The sequence below is a fragment of the Lonchura striata genome, chromosome 10, assembly GCF_046129695.1.
Source record: "Lonchura striata isolate bLonStr1 chromosome 10, bLonStr1.mat, whole genome shotgun sequence".
In the NCBI taxonomy this organism is placed as follows: domain Eukaryota; kingdom Metazoa; phylum Chordata; class Aves; order Passeriformes; family Estrildidae; genus Lonchura; species Lonchura striata.
This window is the reverse complement of record NC_134612.1, coordinates 17,210,068-17,237,910: the sequence shown is the minus strand read 5'-3', so window position 1 is coordinate 17,237,910 and position 27,843 is coordinate 17,210,068. Positions and strand designations below refer to the sequence as shown.

At 44.0% G+C, this 27,843-nt stretch overlaps 1 protein-coding gene across 12 annotated transcripts in view; it reads left to right on the top strand.

Moving 5' to 3' along the window:
• LPP (LIM domain containing preferred translocation partner in lipoma) overlaps positions 1-27,843 on the top strand; it is a 326,612-nt gene that overhangs the window by 102,926 nt on the left and 195,843 nt on the right. For all 12 annotated transcript variants that reach the window (XM_021536843.2, XM_021536840.2, XM_021536845.2 and 9 more), the window contains one exon: positions 22,202-22,402. In XM_021536843.2, coding sequence (XP_021392518.1) covers positions 22,210-22,402 — 193 coding nt within the window. In that variant the 5' untranslated portion in view covers positions 22,202-22,209. The remainder of the gene's footprint in view (positions 1-22,201; positions 22,403-27,843) is intronic.

The following is a 27,843-nucleotide window of genomic DNA, read 5'->3' as shown; positions in this document are numbered from 1 at the left end:
CATCACAGAAAGTTTTATTGTGATAGAAGGGTGTGTGCTGTTCATGGTATCCTATATAGAAAGTCAGCTTCAAACTCTTTCTTTTTAGGCTGGAACTGTTGATTTAAGCACTCCTGTAGTCTTTTGACCTCTGCCCTCAGGTATTTTCCAGTCTCTGCAAAGATGACCCCCAGCCCTTGGTGCATAAGGTTATAGTGATATATAGGTATGTGTATGGCCGAAGGAAGCAGCTGTGTCCCTGTAACAATGAGCGTGATGCAGCTGGGACTGATATCAGAACTTCATGCAGCAATAGCTGAATTTCTTTTCTGGGGAAGAAAGCCTGTGCACTGCTTTGGTGGCCCTGTGACAAAGCTTTCCCCCTCTTGTCTGCTCTTGCATACAGTGCCCTTGGCTTTTCAGAAGTTAATTGATTTGTCTATATTATGAGTCTCTCTTTAATTTTATTTGTGTAAAGAAGAACACACGCTAATCTTCCTCCAGAGAAATGTTTTGCATTGCTCCTCTTTGAACGCTGGCCCTGGGTCTGCTGTTGCTTAATGAGTCTTTAAGTACACAGCTATGGTTCCCACGTGCTCCAGCCTTGACACACACATACTTGTACACCCACGTGCCTGCTCCCAGCTGAACCCAGCCCGCCCGCTGCTGTGGGATTTGTGTGCAAGGCAGCACCTCCCTGGGAAGCCCTGCGTGTGAGAGGGGCTTTATACCTACAGAGAGATAGACTGAGCCTCACATGAGCTGTCCTGTGAGTTGGAAGGGCTGTAACCTCTTTACCACCCTGTCCTCCCACCCCTGGCTTGTTTAAAGAGCGTCTGGAAGCGTGGATTCCTGTGGGCTCGCTGCCTGCGGTGGGGACCCGAGCGAGCGCCGAGCACTGAGCCCGGCACCCGATGCTGAATTACTGCCTGGAATGCCACTGGCTGCCAGATCGCTGATAGCTTGTTTTTAATGAAGATTCCTCCTGTAATTCCTAGAATATCTTTCAGTGTAAAAAAAAAATGAGCGGTGTGTGTATTTTGCTGTGGGCTGAATTTTTTCCTGCTCTTCACAGTTCCCTCCGTGAACAGAGAGGAGGAGGAGGAGGGGGAAGCAGCTGACTGCTTTTTTTTGTTGTTGTTTTTGTTTTTCTACTTGACTTCTGTGAAATATGTGGCGATCAATCGCTCACGACTAACAAAATGTTTTTGTTTCTTTTTGCAAAAGCATATGGGAACTGCAAGAAAAGCATATGGGCGTTTTTAGGAAAACATATTGGTGAATGGACAAATTATAGCGGTGCCAATATGTTTTGGATGTCTGGCTAGACCACTACTACTGCCACACTTGCTGGCATGCAGACACATGCACAAGATTTCCAGCGTGTGAGGGGTGTGTAGCTGCTCCCAGGGAAAGGCAGGCTGGGCTGGATCAAGCCCCTGCTGAAACAGTGCTGTGATCCATTTTTGGGGCACGTGGCAGCCTCATTGTGTCCTAGGGTAGGCTCTGGGCTCATGTTTATGGCAGTGTATCCATTCTGTCAGGAGACAGAGCCCAGAGATCCACTTGCAGCTGGCTGCAAGCAATGATAATGGTAACCATTTTTCTTTCCAAAGCACTGGACTGCAGTCCTCATAGCACCTGAGCTTCTTGCAAACAGCTAGGCAGCCTCTGGTTTTCCTCTGCTGCCCTAGCAAGATCTTTGTGGTAACTTGGACTGTTATTTTTGATTTCTCCAGCGAGTGGTCTACTTTTCAGGAAATGCAGAACATTGGCAGTATTGTTTCTGGTCCCAGTTCTGTTTGCCCTGGTATTGGTGATCCAGAGAAAGGGATCCATAAGTAGGGAGCTGTAAGGGGATTAAGTTGTCTAGGCTGGTGGACTCTGGTGGCTCACAGCATCCCTGCAGTGAGAGCTGCCCTGCTGTGGACCCCTGTCCATGATGTCTTGGATGGTAGCTCTGATGGGGCAGCCCTTCCTGTCCACCCCAGCAGTGAGGGAGTGCTGCCTCTCTCTGGGATGGGCATGGCTGGGCTGCAGAAGGGGGCCAAACACATGGGAGAAGATTGGGGGATAAACAAGATGCACATCTGGGCAGCCATTGGGATGTTGCTTAGTTCATCTCCGTTATGAAACTGGCACTCAGATATTCTGAGTGGTAATTCAGCACCTTTTAGTGCTCTCCCTCTTTGCCAGCTTCAGGATGATTTGCTAGTGAGTAATTTTACATTATTTAATGTAGCCACTTTCCTTATAGCTCTTTTGTTCCGTGAAACAATTCCTTATTTTATTATGCAAACAGTACATTAAGACCCTTGTGGGTCTGAGCTCCCAACAGTGCTTGAGATGAAGGCAGAGAAGTAGGTTATTTCAGAAATCATGACTCTCTCCTCTAGAAGCTTTCTTGGAGTTCTGCTTTAAGTGCTTTTGATATTATATGTGCTTAAAAAAAAAGGCTAAAAAAATTCAGTACTTCCTAAATGTTATAGAGCTCAAAAAATACACTGTATGCCTTGTCACAATATTTAATACAGAGTGCTATTTACAGTAATGAATCAAAATGTCAGTTTTTAAAATATGAACTGTCAGAGTGTTCCTACTTCGCAGAAAACTTTGATATGACAGTTTGTTAATCATATGACTATTACATCAAATATGTCTAAGAGTACTTTTGCTCGACAAAGTCTTTTTTTATTCTTTTCCCCTCCTTTTTCCCTGTTAATTCTGGCAGGGTTGTTTGACTGAATGCACTCTAATTAGAGTTCAGAAGAATCCAGAGCTGAATGCTTTTGTTTATGGACAGAAGGGATGTGTCAGTGCCTGTGTTCTTGCTGGTCATGGTCGCCTAATCTTAGGTACAGCCTGGTTTGGATCACATCTCCCTTGTGAGCATGGTGGAGTGGTGCTGATACCTCTGGGGTAACTGCATTTGGGCAGCTGGGCTAAAACTGTCTCTTGAGTAATAAAATCTGGCTTGTACTGTAGCATTTCTAATCCCCACAGCTTTAGCATGAAGGCACAAGGAAAATAAAGATCTCGAGGCTGTCTGCGCATCCTTAATGAGCTGAAGGGCTGGTGGTGCAGGGCAGGGCTGGTGTTGTTTCTTGGGCACGAGGCAGGGGCTTGGAGATACCAAGGTCCTCTCCCCAGTGCCTTTGATTATTCTGGACCCAGGTCAAGGAGTGGGTTTGGGCTCTGATTTCCCTTCCATTAATTTAGACCAGAATGTTTAGCTTTTTTTTTATTCTTTTGTTTGCTTATCTGCAAAATGGGAGTAATTAATTGATATTAGTTAACTCATAAGTCTCCTTAAAGCCGATTAGTCAAACAACTGCATTTCTGGTGAAGACAAGAGAGAGCTTATGTAGATAATCATGCTTTAGAAAACAGCCTCTGGAAGGAGCAGTGGGCTCAGCATGCTAATGTGAGGACTGGAGGCCAGAGAGGAATCCCAGGTGTAGCAGAGTCACGTACCTCTGCCCAGAATGTCTCTGTGCCACATTGCCTAAGGCTTCAGATGGATTCTTCCTGCTTGTTAAAATTCTCAGTTACCATTGCGTAGGTCTTACAAGTGCAATATTTCTGAGTTGGAGTTGGCCCAGCAGAGCTATGGGAATAGGAGGAGTCTAAAAAGGCAAAAGCTGTGTGTCAGCAGTCCAGAAAAGAGGAGTGTGGGCAGTGCAATACAGTAAATCTTAGAATAAAAAAATCATAGAAAGGTTTGGGTAGGAAGGGAACTTTGAAGACCCTTTAATTTGAATTCCCCTGTGATGGGCAGAGACCCCTTCCACTAGATCAGGTTGTTCCAAGCCCTGTCCAACCTGGTTTTGAACACTCCCAGGAATGGTGCATCCATAGTTTCTCTGGGCAATTCATTCTTAGGTCTTGCTGTAAAAAAAAAAAAAAATTTCTCAAGCCAAATCTGATGGTCTTGATTGCAGGTATTTCTGGGAGCCTGATTAACTTGGAATTTCAGCTGGGCATGTCTGTTAAATAACAACCCCAACACTTCCTCTGATGTTACTGAAGAGGTGATAAGGAGTTGTTTTCAGGGGTGTGGTCACATATTTAAGTTCACTTTTGAGCAGCACATCAGTGAGCTCTGGTGTGTGGAAGGCTCAGGTAAAGCTGCTGCACACATCTGATGTGCTGAGGCTCACTGGAAGGAAATTTGGGAAGGTGAGGGCAGTGCTGTAGCATTTGTCACATTCATATCCTTTTGATAGAGGAGGTGAGATAAAAACAGAAGGGAAGAAAGCAGGGGAAGGAGGTGCTGGTGAGTGAGGTGATGACAGCAGGAGAGGCTTTGCTGGTGGTGGTACCTGGTGTGGGCCACCAGGAAGGCTGAGAGAAGCTGTTGGGTGAGCCAGCCCCAAAAGGGCTCTTAGACAAACACAGGGGTGCAGAGGGGCTGCCAGCAGCAAGGGCCACTGGCAAGGTGTGTGTGAAAGCATCCCTTTCCAAGCCATGTCTTTGTCACCTCCATCGGGCCAGTGCTGCTGCGTTTCCTCATCCCACAGAGGAACGTTGATTATTACTCAATTTTCATTTTAGACAAATCACATTTTTAGCGCAATGATTTTTCTTTTATTATCGTTAGTGGAATGGGTGGAAAAGGAGCTCTAACAGATGTATGATTAGCAGGGCATGAAATTAAAAATGTTTGTGTACAAGGAAAAGGTTGTTTACTACCAAATTCCTCATTTGAAAATGAAGTGATACTAAGACTGGCAGTGCAATTCTGAAGAAGCCCCCCAGTCCTTTTCTGTCCATCCCTCAGCAGCATTGGCTGAAAAGTAACAATATTTTTAATGTTACTTTTATTAAAAAAATAATAACACAATTGAAAAGTCAGTACCTGCCTTTGGAGGCAAATTATTTAAAGAGGTTTTTCTCATGCTCTGGCACTGAGGGAGTCAATTTAAGAAAATATTTTGACTGATGTTTAAGCCCCACTGATTAGGCTGAATTGAATATTTTATATCAAAATTCATTTGGGTGGAAAATAAGGTTCTGATTGAATAATTCTGAGTGTGGGCATGTACCTGGGTGAATAGCATGTATTGCCAAAAAGTTGAAAAATTCATATTTTCAGTTGCTGCTGCTACAGCATATGGAGAGGGATGCAGATTAGTATGTAGTAGTCAGTTCTTCCCCCATTTTGTGGGTCAGACTTGTAGTGGTTTTGCACAGGAATGGTTTCAGGCTCTGGTAGAAAGCCATCAGCTCTTTGATTTTTGTCTTAGAAATGTGGGGGTTTATCCCCGTAGAAAATATCTATGCTTTCACCTCCCCACCATGGTAATGAAATTTTTAGTTTGAGAAAATGATCTTTTTTTCTTAGGAGCTTTGCCTGTGATGTGCAATTCTCAAGTACAGTTGATCTTCCTTGATTTTTTAAAATTATCACAGAATCATAGAATATGCTGAGTTGGAAGGGTAGATGAGGATCATCAGGTTCAAGTCCTGGCCCTGCACAGGACACCCAAAAAATCACACCATGTGCCTGAGAGTGAATTTTAAAAGAACGAGGCTAAGAAGTGTGTGTCAGAAACATTTCATTTGTGTTATTCTGCTGAGATAAGCCTAGTCCTACCTAGGACTAAACATTTCCCAGGTACTTTGAATTCTCACCTATCTCTTCTTTGTCCTCTAAAACCTTTGTGGCCAAGGTCAAGGCTGACACTGGTTGAAGCCTGTTGGGCTGCTCATGTGTGAAGTTTCACCTGGGTGAGTGTTTGCAGGACCCAGACCTACAGCATCATCGTGATGGATTCTGCCTGCTGAGCCTGGATGGCACTGAGCAGAAAATAGGAAGAGGGCTAAGAGATTGTTCCTGCACTCTGGGAACAATTGAGACAGAAAATTGCTTCCAGGATTTCTTCACTTTTCCACAGAGAATAATCAGCCTGTGTAATTCTCTGCCACAGGAAATACTGCCTGAATCTGTTACTTAGACAGCAAGCAAAGTTCAGATAGCAGCCTGAATACCAAAGGTGCTGCAGAGCAGGGACTGGTCCTTACTCAGGGTGTTTTTTCCTGTAGTGTCATTTTTTAGCTGTTTATGTCATGGGATAATGCAGTGGTGTGACCAGTAGAACTGGTAATTGAATAATGGCTTAGATATCCAGCGTGTTCTGGGTGCACATGTAGACTTTGGTGCCCTAAAAAAGAGGACAAATTTGTATGCTGAGCTTTTAAATGGAGTTTTGCTTAGCCTGGCACTTGGATTCTACATCTGAGATTGTGGGGGAGTTTAGAGCAATTCCAATGAGGTGATGGGTGTCTGGTAATTTCAGTCCTTCTCTTGGCTCGTTTTAATCTTTGCTTCATAGATGTCAGCAAATCACTACTTCTGCACCTTTCTTTGTTAATCTGGAGCATGGGGCAGCACTTGGGCTACTTGCTGGGGTTTGTGTTATGTTTCTAACAAGGCCTTTCAACCATGTGTTTTATTCCTACTTTTAGGGGAAATTATTTACATTTTTTTGAGTGAGAGTAGTTGTGGCCAAATCACTGTGTGAGCATTATACCTGCTGGGCTCCAAAATTTGATTCCTAAATTTCCATTAGTGGGTCATACTGGGCCAAAGGATATTGAACCGCTAGAACAGAAAGGAATAAAACAGAATGGAGCTGGTGTTTGGTTATGGGCTCTGGATGTCATTGTTCCTGACTGTTCATCTGGCTAATGTTTGCTTTTGTGTAGTATTTGTCTGTGTCTGTGCTTCTGTGCACATGGGGAAAAGGAGGACAAATATCACTAGGATGGATTAGCATTAAAAAATAGTTAACTGATCAAAGCCATAAAGCTTGTCCAAGTGAATTCTTCAGAGAAATAGTTCTGAGTTTCCCAAGCAGCCGCAGGCCATAAAAGCAAAGCATTATCGTTCAGAGATGCAAAAAATCCCCTTCTGTTGGAGTGTTGGACCTATTTGTTCCCTTTTAGGAGGGAATTCAAAATGTTTTCTTAATTTTCTTCTGAACAGCTCACTGCTATCCATCATGAGCCTTTGCCAGCTCTGCTCCCCCTCAGTTTTAACCCTCCACTGAGGTCTCTATATCCATACTTAAAAGTTTTGGATGCCTTTTGGCCCTGTGCACTTTTCTCTTAGTGACCACACCTTGTCTCTGAGCTCAGAATGTTGTAAAGGAGGGCTGGATCTTGTCCTCAGTGCCTTGGTGGAGGTGACAGGGAAGGTGGATGCAGATGGAGAGTGATACCTGGAAAGGATTTCCACACTTCCTGAAGGAATGGCCTGGGAGCCTTGTTCCTGGTGCCATGTTACTTGTTACTGGTGCTGCCCCAGCAGGAGCACCACCCCACCAGGTCTGCACAGCAGGTGGGACAAAGCAGGAGGGAATTTCCTTTCTCTCACATGGAGGAAAGCTGTTTGACTGCTCAAAGTTATTTGAGTCTCATACTGAAGGTTAAGCAACCAGCCTCTGGGAATTGGGCACATAAATTTGCTTTATGCTTATGAAAGTCTCTTTCACAGTATTTTGCTTTTTTGCTTCTGCTTAAGATGTAGAAAAGAATGAAGTGCTGGTGTATGGTCCATACACAGGGTATTTGGATGGCATGGTCATTAATAGGAATGAAAATGATACTGTGGCGTTTCAGAGCTTGCCAAGAAAAAAAGAAAGGGAAAACTCTCAGAAGACACAAAATGCTTTGTAGCTGGAAGTGCCTGTTGCCCTGTGAGGCCTCAGCTGTCCTTTTTAGTCCCAGTCTTCTATTATTGAAAATCTTTTTTCTTCCTAATATCTACTAGCTTTTTAATACTGCTTAATTGTATGCATGCCCCCCCAAAAGAAAGCCACACATTTTTCTGCTTTTGGAAATGTTCAACTTTAGGGCCCCCAGGAGGGTGTTAATGGCTGTGTCCCGGTTGCCTTTCAGGCAGAGAATTCCACTTTTACTTTCCTTCTGAAATCTGGAGTATCATTCTCCAGATAACTAAATTTTAATATAACCAAATTTAAAGTGTGTGTGTGAGCATATATATAAAATTATTGTCTTTAATCCTGAGTCCTAAGTATATTCTGGTAGAAATTGAGGTCATCTTTGTAACAGGTGGGCAAGTGCGTGGAGAGCAAAGCTGTGTCTGAGGGATAGGGCTGCAGCTTTGGAGATGGATTAGATGTTTTCACAAGTGTGGGCATGGCATTCTTGGGTTCCATGTACACACATCCTTGGTTTCTGTGGTAGAGCAGAGATGATTTACCCACATAGCAGGGCCATTTGCTAGGGTGAAGTCATCAGTGTGTTTCTGAAGCAATAGAGAAGTATACCCATATACAGGATAGTGCAAAGTAAAAGGGAAGCTCATCCTTCTCCAAGATTGTGCTTTGGCCTCTGCTATAGGCCACATCCTACCCTCAGATGGGAGCAGTGCTCAGCTGTTGATAACATGAGGAGGAATTGAATCAGAAGCCCAGGGCCCTTCTGCAGAGGGAAACCATTGCAAAACAAAGCCAGGGTGTGAATTTAAAGTGCAATAGCTGTTCCAAGCGTGCTTCTCATGTGGGCAGTCTTATTCTGCTCTGAGAGGGCCTTTGTGCAGTTCTGCTTCATCTGATGCCAAAGGCACTCTGAGTGCAGAAAGAATGCCCACACAGGGAGTGGATAGCTTTTCCAGGCTATTTCACCAAGCTGAAGAGTCCCAGGAGATGCCATGTTTTCATGTCCCCATGAATGTTGCAGGAGCCTACCCGTCATTCAGCTCCCTCTCCACTCCAGCTTTCACAGGAGGGCTTTGTGGTGGGTGTGTGGTGGAGCTGTGCCTTCTGGACCCTGCCAGGTGCAGCATGCATCACTCATTTGCTTGAATTTTTGGGGCTAATCCCTGAGGATCTTGGTCTTGTCTGGGCACTCATGGTGTTGCAGTTTGGCACTGTCCATCAGGGCCATCACCTCTTGTGGTGTGTCCAGGCTGCTGAAAGGACTCCTGTGAGATCGTGCCTATGTTCACGTGTTGTTCCTTTTCCTGTGAAATTGCCAAGCAAACCTGTGCACTGGGTATGATCGTTGTCTGAACACTGTTGAAGAGGGGGAAAACAAAAAAAGCCCATCTGTTCCACAAAGAGGCAGTGTAAAGAGCAGGCTCTGTGACTAAATAAATTCACATCTGTTTAGCAGAACCATCAAATGGTGAGCAGAGGGGCCTAATGCGAATCACATGTTGAAACCACAAGTATGAGTGAGATGAGCTGCAAAAGAGAGAGCCTGGAAGTGTTGATCCATGTGAGCAACTGTTGATTTCTCTCCTTATTCTTTGCCTCTACCAGGATCCTGAGCTAATGATGCAGAATAAAAAAATCAGGGATGTCTATGCATACTTATGTGTGTAAGTTTGTATTCATTGCATGATTAATTTACCTTCCTACCTTATTTTGAGCCATTAGATCATAACTCCAATTGGAAGGGCTCTGGGTGATGCAGGAGCTGCAGAGAAGGGACAGTGGGGCTGACATGAAGAGAGCAGGTGAAGCTGTTCCCTAGTCGAGGTGCTTCATAAAAAAATTGCCCTGGGGTATCTTGTTTTAAAAAGGAGATTGACTTGGCAGTGATTTCCTTGTGCTGATGTCTCCATCAGTGTCACCTCAAGGAACATGATAGAGAATCTAGAAGCTTCAAAAGGTAGGTTATCCCTTTACATGCTCAAGCTAATTTCAAAATAGATATCTCTGTACCAGTCCTAACAGACTGCATCTTTCCATGGATCAATGGACTTTGTTGCTTAGATTTTTCTCTTAGTGTTTTAAGCCCTGCAGAAACAAAGGGCAGCTCAAGTTTCTGTATTGGTTGCATTTGCAGTTTATTTTTCTTTTGTGCCAAGAACATATCAATACAATTTCAAAACGCTATATTTTGTGACTTGAGGCAGCAGTTTCTAACTTAAAAACAAGAAGGCTTTGGGGAGGTACACACAGCTCAGGTGCTTTAGTGAAGGTTATTTTACTGGTCTCTATAGCCCCTTAGTGTCTATGCAGAGGAGCAAGCATCTCCTCTCCCACAGGACCTCATGAAAGAAACACACAGTGATTTTAGTCTCAAATGTGGTTTCTTGATGCTGCCTTGCCTTTTGTCCTAGATATTTTGCAGCAAATGAGGGCAAACTTGCAGAAACAAGGAGTGGTGGAAGACAGGCTGTTAGACCTGATTTGCACAGATCCTGCTCTCCTGCAGCTCAGGCTGCTCTCTGTGGCTGACAGGGAGCTGTGTACAGCTCACCTGGGATGTGAGCTCTGCAGGAGCTGCTGGAGGTAATGAAGCACTTAAGGGCTGATGTGTTGAAGGTCCCCGAGGAATGATTAAGGTGTTGGCAGCTGTGTTACTTTGAAAGAGAAATATGTGCATTACACAGCAGAGGCATGCTGAAATGCCTTTCAGATGCTTGGTTGTGTATGGGAACATGCTTTGCCTCAGACCTGAGAGATAGTGGTAGCAACTATTGAAGGGCATTTGATAAATGGAGTTGTGTGTGCACTTACCAGCTGCAGGACCCAGCTGCTTGACCCAGCTCAAAAATGAGTGGTTGCAAGCAGCATATAAAAATCTTTGGATATATTGAAAGTTTTGTTCTTCCTTTCAAAAGTACCCTCATGATTCATGTCCTCTCTTCCATCACCCCCTGCCAGTCTTTTTGGAGAAAGTGCAGTGAAGGTAAAAGAGAATCAGAATATTTTCCTGGAGACTGTCAGATTTGAGCTGTTCCGCATCTAGGGAACTGATGTGGCCAGTCTAGTATGAAAAATCTTTTGTCACAACAAAACTTCCTACTGATTTTTGGAAAGGGGAACAAATGATTAATTTGGATGGTCAAAAATAGAAGGCAGCGAAGCAATAGCGGTGGAGCAACTGGGGTGAGCATTTTAGCAGGATGAGCTTGTTTAGCAAAATACAAGGCTAGTGTGGATGCCTGGCTGGGTTGACTTCATTGCTGGTACTGTGGTTTGCACCAGCTGGGGAATTATCTCCCAGAGCTTTGCATATCACTGTTCTTGAATGAATGGACACTTCAGTTAAAAGGGGAGAGCAGCAGTTTCTTGGGCTGGTGCTTGGTGCTTTTATAAGTTTCAAAGTTGAATTGAAAATCAAATTTCAAGCACTTGTCTTCTGTCATGAGTTTCTTTTCAGAGCAGAACTAATGCTCTATGGATACTACCCCAGAACTTTATCTTCATGCACTCCACAGTGTCATGATCAACATTGCTTTTGCTCTTAATATTCCTCTTCACCCATTTTTCTGTGTTTTAAGAACACCCCCTTGCCCCATCTTTGAACAGGTGTCTTCTTAATGAGCTATATGTCATGTTTATTGCAAATAGCATAGGGGTAGCTAACACCACCCTGTGACCTACCCTTCTGTCCATGTGGCTGTGGCATTGTGGAGCTCCTCCAGCTTAGGCACCATCTCAAAATATTTTATTAATCTTTATTTCTTGACAAAAGGATGTGGAGCAGGCAGTGAACACCCAGTCAAATAGGAGTCCAATGTGTACCATGGTTGTCAATAAAATAAACTGCATATAGGACTGCTTCAGGAGGAGCCTGAACTGTAGGCTGAGATGAGTTATTGCTCACCTTTCCACACTACTGCTGAGGCTGTTACCCAGTCTTGAGTCCACTGGTTGAAATGGGATTTTGAAGAGATGGAAAGAGTCCAGAGGAGGGTCAGTCAGGGGCTGAGAGCACATGGCCTACAAAATTATGCTGGGAGAGCATTGGCTTCTGTCTCTGGTGGAAAGGAGGCAAAGGAATGATCCAATGGCAGCCTGCGACTAGGGGGCCTTTCCTTCTGAACATATCAGAGCCAAATGCTTCTGTCCAGATGGCCAAGTAAAGTGCTGTGAACATGCATAATTGATTGGGAGATTCAGCTGGAGAGCTGGAAAAGCATTTTCTTTGGGAAAATAGTGTAATACTAGTGCAAGTCACCAGGTAGCAAGGGATTCTTAATTTTGGAGGTTTTCCAGGACAAAGCCACAGCAAGCTTTACCTAGAGTTGGTGATAATTTAGTCTCCTGCTGAAAGCAGAACTTTGTAGCTTGCAGAGATCCTCTGTCTTTCCTGACAGTACTGCAGGCTTTCAGCTTCTTTAAAGAGGAAGCAATTTAATTGCTTTATTTTTTACTTTGTGTTGCAGAAGAGAGACAAGAAGACATTGGGGTGCTCGTGTGTTGATGATGTCAAGTCCCCCGTTGTCATGAAACTCAAGAGAAATGTAGTCTTTTTCCTGACTGTTTATACAAAGAATTTTGTGTACTTCTTTTCTTATAGTTTTCATACACTCAAATATCTTGCTTCCATTAGCAATTTCTCTGCAGCTTCAATTTCCAGTCATCTGGCAGCTATCACTCTTCTGTGTTTTAAGATACAGGATTTTCCATAGAAAACGGTCTATTTCCCATGGTTATTTGCAAAGTGCTATAACCTGAGCTACCAAAACCAAGACACAGGTTGGTGCAGTGCTCAGGAAGAATTCATCCAGGGATTTGTCATACCTGAAGCTGTGACTTCCAGGATGTCTTGGGATATGAGGGAGGAAAAGTGGATCACATGGGAGGAAGAGAATCCAGGATTGAAGATTTTGGTCCTGGACACCGTTCCTGCCCATTAATTTATTTAATTGCTTGATTTTTAGGCAATACACTGCCAAAGTGTGGATTCCACTGCCAGCTCCATGAGCTGTCAGGAGAAGGTTATGGTGGTGATAGACATGCTTCCTTTCTGAGTGGGGCCTGTGCTGTGCCTGTGTTCTGAGCTGTAGCTCCTTTTCCATTCACAGAAATCCTCTTGATGGCTTGGGGTTCAGAGTGCCAGTAGGAAATGTGTGTTCTTCCAGATGAGACAACATCTGACTCTTCCTGCAATTACAGCTGTTTTAGAAGAGGAGTGAAGTGCAGGGAGCCCCATCATAAATACAAAACCCACCTACACCCAACCTTGCTGGGTAGGACCTCAAGCTCAGCACTGTTTCCTTGTTCACTCCATCAGTTTCCCACTGAGCTCAGATCCCTGCTGTTTCTCCCCAGGCTGAGCCACACACACTGCTCTGCAGAGCTAATACAATTATCTGTGTGTCAATATGCTGCCACGGTCCCATTTGGTCCCACTGGGGTCTTGTTGATATCTCACAGCTGAGCTGCATGTTTAGTTCTGCACAATTCCTCCTTGTTTACAGCCAGCATCAGCATCCAAAGTACCTGAATTTGTTCCAACAGCCTTAACCTTGCCATTTCTTGTTGTCCTGTTTTCTTTTCACTTAAGTGAGACTCTTGATATGCCTGATTTCAGTACTTCTCCATCAGTTGGGAAGTCCAGTCCCTTAATAATTTCATTTGATGGATAAGCTCTGTCTTGGCAGTTCCTTGCTGAAGTAGGAAGCCAAGTATTGAACTGAGCTATAGGCAAGACATTGAATACAGGCACAGAAGGAATAAAGGCAGTGTTTTTTGGCAGAGGAGTCTTGAAAATAAATTGTATGCAGGAAAATAGTATTTGTGTAAGGGAGCTCATGATCTGAGAATCCTAGAATAACCTTTCTGCATAATTCCTGATTTTGCTGTCTCTTTTAATATATTTCCTCTCTTATTTTATATACAAATTTCTGAAACATCTATCTCAAATTTTTTTTTTTTTTTGCTACAGCAACATCCTCACAAACATGTAGGTCAAGTTATCAGGGAAAGAGGCTATAACAATTGGAAGAAATCTGGCTGACTCAGAGCTAACTTCTGGTTTAGGTCCTTAGGTTCAGGAATAAAATGTATTTGAGTAAGCCAGCAGGTCTGCCTCCTCTGTTACAATTGCCTTGGGATTTGTTGTGACCACAAGTAGCTGAGGCCTTGGATTCGTGTTTTATCCAATATGATTATGTTTGGAGTAGCTGAGGATTGTCTCATGCCACAGAAGCCAAGAATCAGCTTACTCTCTGGTGAAATTGCAATGCAGTCATTAGAGTTGTATTAGATTAGATAGATCTATCTATCTCCAGGGAGCCAGTATGATCTCTTTGTTTCAGTTCACATGGACAACTCAAGTTCAATTTATTGGGATTTTAAAGCCTAGTTTGTCATCAGACACCAGGATGTGACATGGCTGTAAAAGGAAGATCTCATTCATCAGCTTTTATGCATGTGTTTTGCAGCAGCAGCCAAATTCAAATAGCCAGCATCTAATCCCAAAACTCCTAATGCAATTATATTGGGAAAGAAAAGAAGTTTTATGTTTAGTTTGCCCTTCTACCTTTTCCACTACGGAAGCTGATGCAAGAAAAATGAACTAAGGGAAATCCAAGGGTAGGTTCTTGGTTGATATCCTAATTGTTCCAGAGGCAGGGTTTTGAAGTAGGAATGATTGTGACATTGGGTTCATATCTCATGAACTATTTTCATGATGACGTTAACTTTTGTCAAGTATCTTTGTACCAGAGAGACTGTTCTTTAAGTCTCCACTACACATTTGCTGTCTTCCTTTTATGTCTCAGTAATACTGTACAAGTTGTAGTGACTTAAGAGTGTACAATGAAAATCACATCTCAAACTGGCATGGATCTGATGAAAAATAAATGAACTGTGGATGCAGCTAGGGGAAAAAAGTTACTTTCCAAATATTGGTTATTTACTTAAAAGAATAGGCACAAGCTCTGTTCATTTGCTAATTATTGCATCTAGAAAATAAGGAATATAATGTTGCATTGACAGTAGATGATATTGCTGGCATATCTTAACTGGAATACAATATATTGCTGCAAACTGGAAGGAGCTGATGAGTCCCTCGAAGTCAGGGAGGCAGTGCAGAGAGACCTTGATAAATTAGAGGATAGAGCAGTCATCAGCCTTACGAAGTTCAACACGAAAAAATGCCAGATTCTGCACCTGGAATGGGGCAACCCTGGATGGATAGACTGGGAAGGAGAGGTTAGAGAGCAGTGCCATGGAAAGGGACCTGGGGGTCTTGGTTGGTGGCAAGTTGAACATGAGCCAGCAGTGCACTGGCAGCCAGGAGGGCCAAGCGAGTCCTGGGGGCTTCTCCAGCCAGGCAAGGGAGGGGATTGGCACACTCTGCTCTGGCCTGGCCTCATGCTGAATATTGTGGACAGTTTTGGGCACCACCGTCTAAGAAACTATTAGAGAGTGTCTAAAGGAGGGTAATGAAGATGGTGAAGGCGCTTGAGGGGAGGCTCTATGAGGAGCAGCTGAGGGCACTTGGTCTGTTCAGCCTGGAGGAGCTGAGGGGAGACCTCTGCACTTCCAGCCTCCTCCCGAGGGGAAGAGGAGGGGCAGGCACTGATCTCCTCCCTGTGCTGCCCAGGACAGGACTGAGGGAATGGCCTGAAGCTGTGTCAGGAGAGGTTTGGGTGGGATGTCAGGAAAAGGTTCTGCCCCCAGAGGGTGGCTGGGCACTGGCCAGGCTCCCCAGGGCAGGGGTCACAGCAGCAGCCTGGCAGAGCTCCAGAAGTGTTTGGGCGATGCTCTCGGGCACATGGTGTGACTCTTGGGGATGGTGCTGAGCAGGGACAGGAGTTGGACTTGATGATCCTTGTGGTCCCTTCCAGCTCAGCAGGTTCATGATTCTGTGAAACGCTTCTGAGTGGAGATGAAGTCATGGATGTCGGTCTGAGGTTTTTGAATCACAAAATAATTTATTTTGATCCCTCAAGGGATCTCTGGAGGTCATCTGGGCCAACCACTTCCTCATACCAGGATGCACTTTGAATTTAAGTCAGGTCTTCTGGATGATCCCATGGAAGTTTGAGTGAAGCTGTTAAAGCCATAATGAAATATTACCAGATTATATTCTTCAAGGAGTAATTAATCAGTGTTCTAACTAGGTTTCTTTGTCCTTTAATTTCTCTGATTACATTAGTGATGTCCCATAGCAGAAAATAGGTAAATGGTCTCAGTCCTGTTTGACTGAAGAAGTGTCTTTGATTTCATTTACTTATTTATTTATTTTACTTTGAGGGAATTAGGATGAGGATACAAAACCTTGCCTTATCCAGGCAATCAAAATAAACTATGACTCTGAGAGGCAGAGTTGAACTTGCTCCAGCTGATACCTGCTGTGAAAGACTACAGTAAAGCATTAGAAAATGTGCATAAACCATGTAAAATTGGTGCAAGCAAAGAAACCTGATCTTGAGGAGGTATTTGTCACAAGAACTTGGAGTCCACCTGTGTCAAGTTTGCCTAGGGTCAGGAAGGCAGTCACTGGAGGGTGATGGTGTTTTCCATTCCTCTTCATCACCTCTCAGTCTCATGGTGGCTCAGTTGACTCTTAGAGCTTCACTGCTCACTGGTGGTAGAGGCCACACCAGCACCACACACAGGATTCCCAGTGCTCAGAGTTGTTCCTGGAACTTTGTGATGAAGGTCAGGAGTCGGTTTGCTGTTGGGGGTTTTGAGGGAGGAGCATTATTGTGCTGGTTAATATTGCAGGAGTTAAATGCGATTAGAGATGTTGTGCAGATCAGCAATGATTAAGGGAGTTTCCAAGGACTCCCAATTCCCCAAATCACATAATTTGCCATATGATGTAAAATTGATGAGAATAAGTAGTACCATATGGGAAAAGCATCCCAGGAGGGCTTGTGCTGAGTTTATAAGTACCTATGGCACTTCCTACGTTTGGTTAAAGACCTTTAATGAGACCTGAATTTTGACATTATACTCTCTTTTGAAGGCCACAAGAAGTAGAAGAGCATGGCTAGAGACCATGTGCCATAAATGAAGAAATAAATTCATTTAACCTTCAGAGGGGAACAGTGCCAAGAAAAACAAGCAGCTTTGGGAGTTTGTAAAGAGCAAATCTCTCTGGTCAGCCTCAGTCACTGCATTTGACTAATTAGAAGACTGGAGGTGAAAAGGACAAAGCAAAGGACTGTATTTTAACAGGGCATTTGAGGTTTGTGATTTGGGGAATTTCAGGCAGAAAAATAAAGACAAATCGGCTTAGAGGAGAGACATGCAGACATATAGGCTGCAGCTCTAACAGAAAGGGGCAACGGGTGGCATGATTTTTGCATTGTGAAGGATGTCCCCTTTGTTTAGCTCTAGAGCTGTTCTTTAAAATTCATTTGGAAGGTGATGTAAAGTCAAAACTTTTCTCTTGGAGTTCTTGGAGGGAAGAGGAGAAAGAGTGGGAAGGATGCAGTTTGCCTTTCTACATTTAGTGACAAACTTGATTTATCATGGGAAGGTTATGCTTGTATTGTGTATCAGAGAAAAGCCCCAACACAACTTTCAATTGCATCTCCTGTCAACAAACAATAATTCCCTATATCAGGTCAATCTCTTGGCCTTAGGCATAATAGTTCACTGTACATGGGTGATATTAAGACAGAACATCACAGACCTACATCAAGCTAGTGAATTTAGGAAGGCGTGGGATGGAAGACAGAACAGACAGTCTGTAAGCACAGACGGTTGTTGCTCATTTTTTGTTGAATACTGTTGCTACCCACTATGAAGCATTAGCTTAATTAGCTCAGGGACAAAATCTTCTGTCTTGGTGAAGTCCATCAACATCCAAGGAGTATTTGGTCCATGTTACAAATAGGAAAATGAAATGGAGATTTATTTGGGTACAGTCTAATCACAGAAAAGCCAGCCTGTCTCAGAGATGAATGTACTTAACAATTTCAAAAGTAGACAAATTGGTACTCTACCCTTCCATTGCTTATCACACGTAAGGAGAAATTGACTTGAAACCCTCAGTTTTTTACCTTCGCTTCTCAAAGGTGAATGACATCCTGTAATTAAAAGCAAAAACAAGCTCTTATGCCCACACATTTGAAAAAAGAAAAAAGCAGTGAAAAAACCTTGTCAGGCTGTTATTACTGCATGGTATTATCTGCTATTGATATTCCTGATCTGACATTTTTAGATAATGCGGTCTCAGCTTGGGATTCGTGGATTCCAGTTCCTCTGCTGTGGTATATTCTTTCATGGTTAGAATTTTCTGAATTTACAGCATTAAGATTGGCCTAATGATAGAACCAGAACACACTTTTTGCCTTATTTATGCAGTGTGATTTCACTGTTTGCTTTTAATGCTATTTATCATGGTTAGTCTGGTCTTATCCTCTGCCTCCAAAAGTAGGTGATGACTAATGCTTCCAAGGAAGGAAGGATAACAGAACCTCAGACGTCCACAGCTGATTTCAGTCAGGTTTTTGTTTTTGATATTATTCATCATTTTACCTCTTCTATTTGAAGTTACTATTCTTAAAAATGGTCTTACGCCATTAACCACCATTTCACAAAAGGTAGCTGGAAAATTGAAGAGAATTCAGAGTAAACACGCATGAAAAAATCAAGAGAAACCTGCCTTTTACAGGGAGTTTAATTGATACTTAATTTAAATGTTTTGTTTTGATTTAAGGAATGATCTGGTTGCATTCTGAAAAGATCTACATAAGGAAGAGAGGCAAGTCTGTAATGTAGATGACAGGAGCATAACAAAATGCAATGGTTGAAAGTGGATCTAGCTAAATTTTAAGCCAGACATAAAGGAGAATCTGTGATTATGGTGCTTAATTTTTTGTCCAAACAATTTACCTAATGCTGTGTTGGGTTCTTCAACACTTTAATTGTTTCAGTTGAGGCTATGTATGCTTTATAACAAATAATGTTTAGCTCCACAGAAGTTATGCAGTAGTTGGGGATGGTTCAGGGTTAGTCAAGATGATCAATGAGAGGCTTTCAAAGTAGTGACACAGAGAAGATTTAAGGGATTTTCTGGGGGGGATGAGGCAGTGAATTTGGGAAGGGGGTGTTGCCAGAGTGGTCAGTGAGTAAAGAGTCACAGAAGAAGCTTGTAGCAGTCAGGTCAGGAAGGGAGCTGTGAGGTACAGCTGACCAAGGATGGCTGTGGGAGGGTGGCAGGCAGACATTCAGAAGGCTTTGGTCAAGGCAGAGAGAGGTGTGGCACTGACAGGGGAGAAAGGTGCTGACAAATAACCTTGCTGTGTTAATTGTTGTGTGGCTCGATCTACTGAGGTTTGCCAGGAAGGGGCTCACTGAATACAAACAGTGCCTGACAAATTACTTGCTTGGAGCAGAAATGTAAGGGCAGCTGTAGATTTCATCTGAGGGTTAACATTTCAGTGAAAATTAACTTTTAATGGAAGAAGATAGCTCAAAAGTGAAACGTGTTTGCTGGCTGTGTTGCTGGCTGGCCAGAAAAGCACTGCTGTTACCTCTCCAAGTGCAGGCACCACAATGACACTCAGGCAGTGACATGGGTAAGAGTAATTTTAGAGTAAGGGAATTAGTTAGGCCCAAGTTTTCCTGTGCTATTTTAGTTACTTGTGCACATCACAAATGTTCTGCTCCAAAGAGGCTTCTGATAGAAAACCATGCAGTATTGCAGGGAGTGGAGAGAGAGCACTGAATTAGCCAGGGTGCTCCACCATGGAGAAGTCTGCTGAAAGGTGGGGGGGGGCTGTGCTTGTCTGCAACCCACTGTCCCTTACATTTTTCATTGCTTTTGGCATTTACCAGCTAAAATGGAGGTAAAATAATAGCAAGCCCAGAAATTTAGCTTCAGCTTTTAAAAAGAAATGAATTCATTTTCTTTTTCTATGATCTTACAGAGCAGTTAGGTTAAATTTAATTGAGACTGGGGAGCTGGGGCTGGAACAGATGAGGAAAAGGGAACTTGCTGAAAACACTGTCAGGGCACAGATAGCAAAAATGAGTGGCAGTAAATGCATAACAGAAAATGAGGTGGGGAGAAAGAGGAAGAGAAAAGGCTAATGGGGAAACAATTAGAAAATACCACCATTGCCAAAACAAAGGCGTTAGAGGTTTGCTGAGAGGGAGCTGTGTGCCAGTGTACATTCAGCAGCTGAGTTCCAGCACTGTGATCTCCTTGCTGTCCATAGGAGCTGTCTGCTTTCTAAGCTTGTTTGTTGAAATTCTCTCACTGTCTTCAGCCGTGCTCAGTGCTGTGCAACCTGGCTACTGAAGCAACATTCTTGATTTGTGCATCACACAACCCATCCCTGTCATCAGCCCAGCAGACCATGAGAGTTCATTGGTACCAAGGCATGCTGCCTGGGGGTGGTTAAGGAACACTCCAGAACAGGAATGGTGATAATCTAGTCAGTAACGGGATCTTTTTTTATTTTTTAGCTTTAAATCAGCATGGAGGTAATGTCCAGGGTCTGAGGGTGCTTTATTGTGGCAGGAGGCTCTTTCATATCAGATGTCAAGCCAGAGGCTGAAAACCTGTCAGAATTAAACTCCAGGATGCTTTTAGCAATGGGTAAGGTACAGTCATCTTTGGATGTAATAACTCTGCAGAGTGCAGCTTGTCCTGTTTAGCTCTTAAGGCTGACTGCCCTCATTGCTTTCTGCTCTTAAGACCTAGATAGTTGCCTGAGTTTTATTGCTGCTTTTACAGTTTTGAAGGATGGAGGAGGAGGAGGAGGATAGCAGTGTAGGTGAATCTTACTGCTGGAGTGGCAGTCATTTTCCAGGTCCATAGGGGCTGCTGTTGGTAATGGGAAGTGCCAGGCAGTGGGACCATGGTTTGTGTGCCCTCAGCCCCCACTTGTTGTGACTGGTTTCCTCTCCTGCCTTGTGGGGAGGACCTGTCTTTCACTTCTTGCTTTCAGAATGATGCTCTGCACTCTTACTGTGGGGTTGGACAGCAGGCCTGAGAGAGAGAGAAGTCATGTCCTTGAAGCTCAGCCTTGGGTACATCTCTGGGCTGTTCCTGCCATGCTCCTGTCTGCCTTATTTCTAGGCAGCTCCAGTGCCTTCATTTCACTGGTATTGGGTTCCTAGTACAGCAGGTTCACTTCCTAGTGGTAGGAATTGTGAAACCACTGTCTGCACATCAAGCAGTCAGACTGCATGGCCAGGAAGAGACAGAAGTGCTGGGACTGATGTTTGGCACTTGTCAATTCCTCTCTCACACAAGGAGTGATGCAGGTGGAAGATGACCAAAAATTTTCACCTCCTAGTATTGGGTCAGACATTGGGGCTTAAAGTAGAAATTACCTCTCAAGCAGGAAACTGTTTTTTGAAGTAAATTTACTTGTTGGAATAAGCACACTTGTATATCCATCAGTTTTAACAGTCACTGCTCTTAGCTGGAAGTGCTCACCCTGCACTACTATGTGGAGACTTTGATCCTAACTCTGATGCACTGATCTTTTTCCATGATGAAATCAAATCTTTCCTGATTGGGTCACAGGTGCCTGCTGGTTTTGGTAGCCTTAAGGGGTTCTGACACCAAAGCAGTGCATGGGCAGAAGGAGCAGGGTGCTCAAGAGCTGCAAAATTACCATTGACTTTTGTCTGTGTGAGATCTTCATTTCTCCATCAAATCTCAAATCCAGCTCCGTAGGACCATCTGATGATACAGTAGGACTAGCATGGCTACCCAGTAAGTGTGGTTTGTGTGTGGTGAAAAGCACTTGTTCATTGGAACAACAGGATTTTTATGAGCAACATTTTCAGCAGCATCTGAACCCAGTTCTCAAAAGTGATGTAGGCTTTTAAGAGGCCAAAGCCAAGATTTTCATAAATAAGTAATGATTTGGGCTCCCTCTGTTTTTTGTTACACAAGTCTAAAAGGAGCCTGGTTGTCAGGGGTTGTGAGATTCTGGCATTTATTCAAAATTGACATGCTTTTAAAATGTCTTAAGCTGGGCATTCAGAAATGGAGGCATCAAGAATGATTAGCTACTTTTGAAATCTGTTTTCTTAAAAGTCTGAGTGAAAATCACTGGGGCATGGGGTCCTAAATGACATGTGAAAAAGTGCTAAAAGTGTATTTTGGAAGTGTGTGTGCCTATCTGTGACTAGACTTGTCCCCAGAGCACCTGCACTGTTGTACATTAATGTACTCAAAAAGGCTTAACAGGGAAAGGCAAATACATCACTACTGTGCTGAATGCAAGGTGGGATTGATGGGCTGCTTCAGGGTATCAGCCTGTCTCTGCTCTTGAAGAGGAAAACAGCAATGATTTTTGCAGGTACCAACAATAACCTGATCAGTAATTCTGACCTGCTGGGGAGAGAAAGATAAATTTGCATCTGAAGTCCTATACATTTGGAATAACGTATTTAAAGTTAAACATGTTTAGAAGGGTTTTGTAGGATTGATTTCACAAACCAGAAAAGCAGTAGGATTGCAGCAGTAGGATTGCCCAGCCCAAATCCCTAATGTACGTGTGCCTCTCTTTGTGTCTCCCCAGACTGAACCATGTCCCACCCATCCTGGCTGCCACCCAAGAGTACCAACGAGCCTGTTGGCCACGTTACTGCAAGGATGGAGACCACACACACCTTTGGGACTCCCAGCATCTCCGTGTCCACCCAGCAGACCCCAAAGAAGTTTGCGCCTGTGGTCGCCCCCAAACCAAAGTACAACCCATACAAGCAACCAGGAGGTGATGGTGAGTATTTATTTTCTAGGAAGGAACCACAACTGCCTGGTTCAGAGGAACTGACTGCTAACACAGGCTGTTCTTGATTTGCTCTTTGTTGGCGAGTTTGTGAGAGCCTCCCTTTTTCAGGTCGTTCAAATCAAGAAGGATGTGAGGGTATCTCCTCCTTTTGCTCTGGCTAGCTACCCTGCTGAGAAGTGCAGGGCTGGGAGAGGACGTGGGGACAGATTTTCTCGGTTTTAATTGAAAGCAGATGTCCTGTGTCCAGGACTGGTACTTTTCAAGGGGTTTTGCTTGTTTGGTCCCTGCTGGCACATGATGATTCAAGGAGCTTGGGCTCAAACAACCCTTTTCAGTACTGGTTCTTTCACCCTAGCACAGGGAATGCTTTACAAACAAGAGATTCATCTGTGGAATATAAGTATAATCGGGGGTGGTAGTGCATAAATTTGGCCAGTGAGCCTGGAAGTGTTTTCTCTCCAGTCAGCTGGATGAATTGTACTAGTTTTGTTCTTTCCCTCTACCATGGAACACTCTTGAATATAAAATAATTGGGAAGATGTTTAGATGACCAATGGCCTCTGGAGCTGTTACACCAGCAAAACAAATGCCTGCCAGTCACTCTGTGTCAGCCTTCCTCTACTTCTTGCTGTGAAAGTCCTCCTCTCTTGATGCAGTTGAGCAGCAAGTGTGGGATTTGGATTCCTGGCTTGTGCACACATGCAGGGAGGGAGTTTCCAGGAGCAGGAGGGTATGGCTGGGAGCACCTCTGGAACTGGCAACTGGAAACCTGCAAGCTGGAGCACCTGGGATGCCCCTGGCTGACAATAGAGAGTTTGTGATGGAACTACAGCAGAAAGAAGTGAAGGCCAAGGATTTTAGGAGAGAGTGGTAGTTGTTTTGGCAGAGCATGACATTTCTATTCCTGGTGATTTACTGTAGGTAGAAGTGGCGGGAGGTTCTTCCCCTCCTCCCCTCCAAAGAAAAGCTTAGCTGTATTCAAGAAAATTGCCAAACCAGCTTTTGTATTTGGTTTTGGATGCTCTGCATTGTTCCTTCACTACTTTTTCCTCTTTTATGTTGAGTACAATAACATAAATATCATCTGTACATTCTTTCCTCTTTCTGCTCCATCTTTTGAAAGCATATACATTTTCAGGAACACTACAGAGCAATGGAAAAGAGAAAGAAAAACAAAGCAGCGTATTAAATCTTACACTTGAGTGATTTTCTAAAGTTAAGGACATTTTATAGGAAAGTTGGAAAAGCCTGATGAGTGTTTTGGGTATTTTTTGTCTGCCGCTCTAACTTCGGAGAATTCAGAACGAAAAAAGAAAATGTGTTGGAGGGGGAAAAGGAAAGTCATAATGCACCTGTTCTGTTGCTTTCCTTAACAAAACTTAGTGAAAAATAGGAAGAGAAAGACATTTGGAATTTAAAAAGTAAAAAATAATCCATTTCTGAAATGCAAAGAAAATGTCACCTTCAAGTCAAGTGGAAATTCTTATTTTTCTAATTCTTGTGCAATTCAAAATAATAATGGAATATGGTCCTTTTTTTCCTAGGAAATCTGTTCTTGATCAGTCAGGATTTTTTGTGTGACAAAGGTCAGTATGTCTTAATTGTCAGTGTTTTAGTGATTGTAGGTCTAATTGTATGTGACTCAGGAACATTATCACCTTCTAAAAAAAATTCTGTGTTTCTTGCCACTTGTGGAAGGAGTTTTCCCAAAGAGCAGAAGAGACACTGCAGGCTGAGAAGGGGAGACAAGGCACTCAAACATTTCTCATGTAACCCAGAGTGCCTGATCCTGCAAGCAGTCAGGGATTGCTGGGACTGCTGGGAACCAGGAGACACTGGGGAGCTCCCAGGGGACTTTGCCAGTGCCAGTCCCTTTCCTTGTCTGACACTGGGCTTTTAGAGATCCCATCGTTATCTGACAGGCCTAGAAGAGCTAAGGGTTGGCCAGGACCTGGTCAGAGGTAGGCTTAGTGATGTGACAACATGCCTGCAGCTTTAGCTAATCCACTTCCAGAAGGTGACACACTGCTGGTTGCTGTCAGCAGCCCGTGCAAAGCCATTACCATCCATATATAATCCTGAGAACATGAGGCTTCTGGGATCTGCCAGGCGAGGCCTGGGGGGGCAGTGAGAAATAGTTAGCCCAATGTGCTTCATTCACTTGCTATGGCTCCCTTCTCTCCTCCAGGCTCCCGAATTGTTTTTTCAATCACCTCCCTGATTTCTGCAGCAATAATTCAACCTGGGAGATGACTCCAGACCCCACTGGTTCCCTGCTTAAAGGGACACTGCCATTTTGCCTCAATTTGTCCTCTGTTGGACAGGTCTGTCCCACCTGGTTGGCTGTGAGTCTGTAGGCAGGGGAGCAGCAGCATCCCTCAAGCCCCAGTGTGTTTTCATCCCTCCTACCCTGCCAAAGCTGCTTAACTGGAGGCACATGGGCTTCCCATGCATCCATTTTCTGGAGATGAGTAGGAGCAACAGCTCTGGGGGAGGGTTGTGCTGCTGCTGTTACTGGTCAAGAAGTGGCTGTGCTCATCACAGCCTTGGCTGCCCCAGCAGTGTCGCTGGAATTGGCTCCCTGCAGCCTTTGAAGTATCTGGAATCTCTCTGGGAGACTGACAAATTATGTTCCTGGTAATTTCTTCAGCTCATTGTTGGTAATGTTTAGGAATGTACATCCTCTGACCTTGAGGTGCTTACTATTATTTTGTAGGTATGTTGCTTGTATGTAGAGGGTTTGTCAAGCTAATCACATTTGTGGTTTTATTTCTTGATCATATTGAAAGCAGAGGGGAAAGACCCTGGAGTGAAAGACTGTGGAGCAGGTGTTATGTATACCTCTCTCTCCCTCCCATCTCCTGCTAAAGCATTTCCTTAGTCTCACCTTGACTTCAATTTTATTTTTTATTTCCTGATACCTGCACAAAACTCAACCAGAAGGTGCTGATTAAAAGCTGCTTAATGGAACTTTAACAGAAGTTAGAAATGGTTACATGACTGAAACAAAGTGAAATGGCAACGGCCAGCAGTTTATAAACCAGGAACATTTTACTGTGATTTGAAGCACTCAAGGCATGTGTTCAGACCACTGAAGTAGCAATTTTCGTGGTGCAGCCAGCCCCCCTCTGTGCTGTTTGCCATGCTGAATTGCTGCAGCTTGTTTCAGACCAGATTTATCCACTCATCAAAGCAGAGACAGAGTCTTGTTCTTGCAGGGATCTGCCTGGGGGCCCCTGGGTATGGCTGCAGTAGTAGAAGTAATGATCACAATGGTAATCATCATCAATAAGAGCTGAGCCCTGCTTAGCATTCTGCACAGGTCTGTGCCATGCAGGCAGCCCAAGAGGCAGGCACAGCCTGTTTGTATAGGTCCTTCCAACGCCTGCTGTGGTCTGGGCTGTGTTTCTGGAGGATTTAGTGCTGCCACTCCCCAGTGTGACACTTTGCAGAGGATAAATTTTGCCTGATCTTGGGAGGTGTGAGCACCACAGTTCCTGGGAAGAGCTGGTGCTCATCATCTTGCAGAACTCTGTTTTTGCCCCACAGACAGAGGAGAGAACTGTTCAAGCTTGGGAAAGATGTTTATCGACAAGGTGAACAATTGTGCATTGGCAGGAAGTATAGCTGCTAAGGAATTAGGCTAGAAATCAAAATTAAATGTCCAGACATCTGACCAGTAGCTCTAAAGAGTTTAACTGGGGTCAGGGGTGGTCCTTGCGTGGAGGTAGATGTGTCTGAAGTTTGAAAGCATCTTCTCTTCATGCTAGGACAAGATGAGTCCTGAGATGGGTGAGACATCAACCAGCCATGGGTCCTAACAGTCTGCTTCTTATATATTTGGTTTCTTTCTCCATGCTCATGTGTTTGGTGTTGCCCTCCCTCTTTTCCAGCAGACCCTGTCCATCAGTGTGCACAGTGGGTTTTGTCCTACACCAAAAAACTCTTAAAGGAGCTAAGATTTTTTTTCTGAGGAGTTGGTATTAATTTTGTTTCATTTAAAAGCAGTGGATGCCCTATCATTTAAAGTGCTCAGGGTCAGGTTGGACAGGGCCTTGAGCAACCTGATTTAGTGAAAGATATCCCAGCTGATGGCAGGGGCTTTGTATTGTATTGTTTTTTAAGGTCTTTCCTATCCAAACCTTTCTGTGGTTGGTCTTCCTCCTTTTCCTGCCACTTCTCTCTTGCTCTTCAGCTTTTAGACTTCAGTTGGTATTTCAGCATCTTCAACAGAGCTGGAGCCTTAGGGAAACACTGCCACACAGCTGTTCCCATCTATGCTGGGCTCTGGAAGATAGAAAGGATTTATAGCTTGCAGATGAAGCAAATTCCATCTTTGCCTTAGTTCCAGAAAATGGGGCCTCACCCTGCAGGGCAGAGTAAGGAGGCATCTGGTGTGGGGTGAAATTGGTGATAGCTGATCTGCTGGCTTTGTGCCTGCTACTGTGGGCCTGGTGCTGCTGGGCTGGCACTGGGGGTTGTAAAGCCAGAGCTGGGGGCTTCAGAAATGTGTAAAATCTGTTGTCAGTCAGAAGTACTCAGAAGAGCCTGAGTCAGGGCCACTGGATGGCTTGGGAGCAGTGAGTTACAAACTTTGCAATATGAGTTGCCTTTTGGTTTGGATGCTTTTGGTTTGAATCTTGTTTCAGTATCCACAAAAGTTCTTTCCCCCCTTTCCTCCAAATAAAGCTCTGCAAGTCCAGCAGAAACGAGACTGTGCTGAAACAGGTGGAGCACAGTGGTGATCTGGGGAGGCTCAGCTGGATTGCAGGGCTGGGCTTTGCAGCCCAGCATTTGTGAGCACTAGTGCAGCTCCCTGGGGATTGAATATAGCTCCTCTGCCACTGTGTGCAGTCACTTGGAGGATGATTTCATGGTGGTAGAGAAGGAATGTACTTCTTACCAATAAGTGCCAGATCATTGAATGGTTTCCAGGAGTTCTCCTGCTCCTGCAAAGATGATTCTTTCCACATGTCTGTTGTTCATATGAACAGGACCATGTGTTTTTCTCAAGCTGCCTGGAACGGGCTGAGATGCTGCAGTGCCAGCCCTGGTCAGAAAGGGATGTGCAGCAGCATCCCTCACAGGGCAGTCATTCTGTTTGTGGGGCTGCCCAGGACTTGGAGGTGCCTCTCTGTCATACTCTGCGGCTCTCAGGACATGCTTTACAAAATTAGCCTCTTTAGTTTATGCTGTTGGGTACTTCCAAATTCAGTATTTATTAGTGCTGATATCTTTCCTTCTAACTGCCATCCTTTATGAAAATAGTATCTGCAGAAACAATATGGATTTAATAATGGAAACTTAGCAAAGGGATGAGCCTCAAAGCAATCTCCTCCTTTCTCCTTCCTTTCCTTGGGCACCTTTCAGATATGGTGAACAACAGGTCTCATGTGAAGGCCTTTGAGGTTATAATTGCCTTTTTAAAA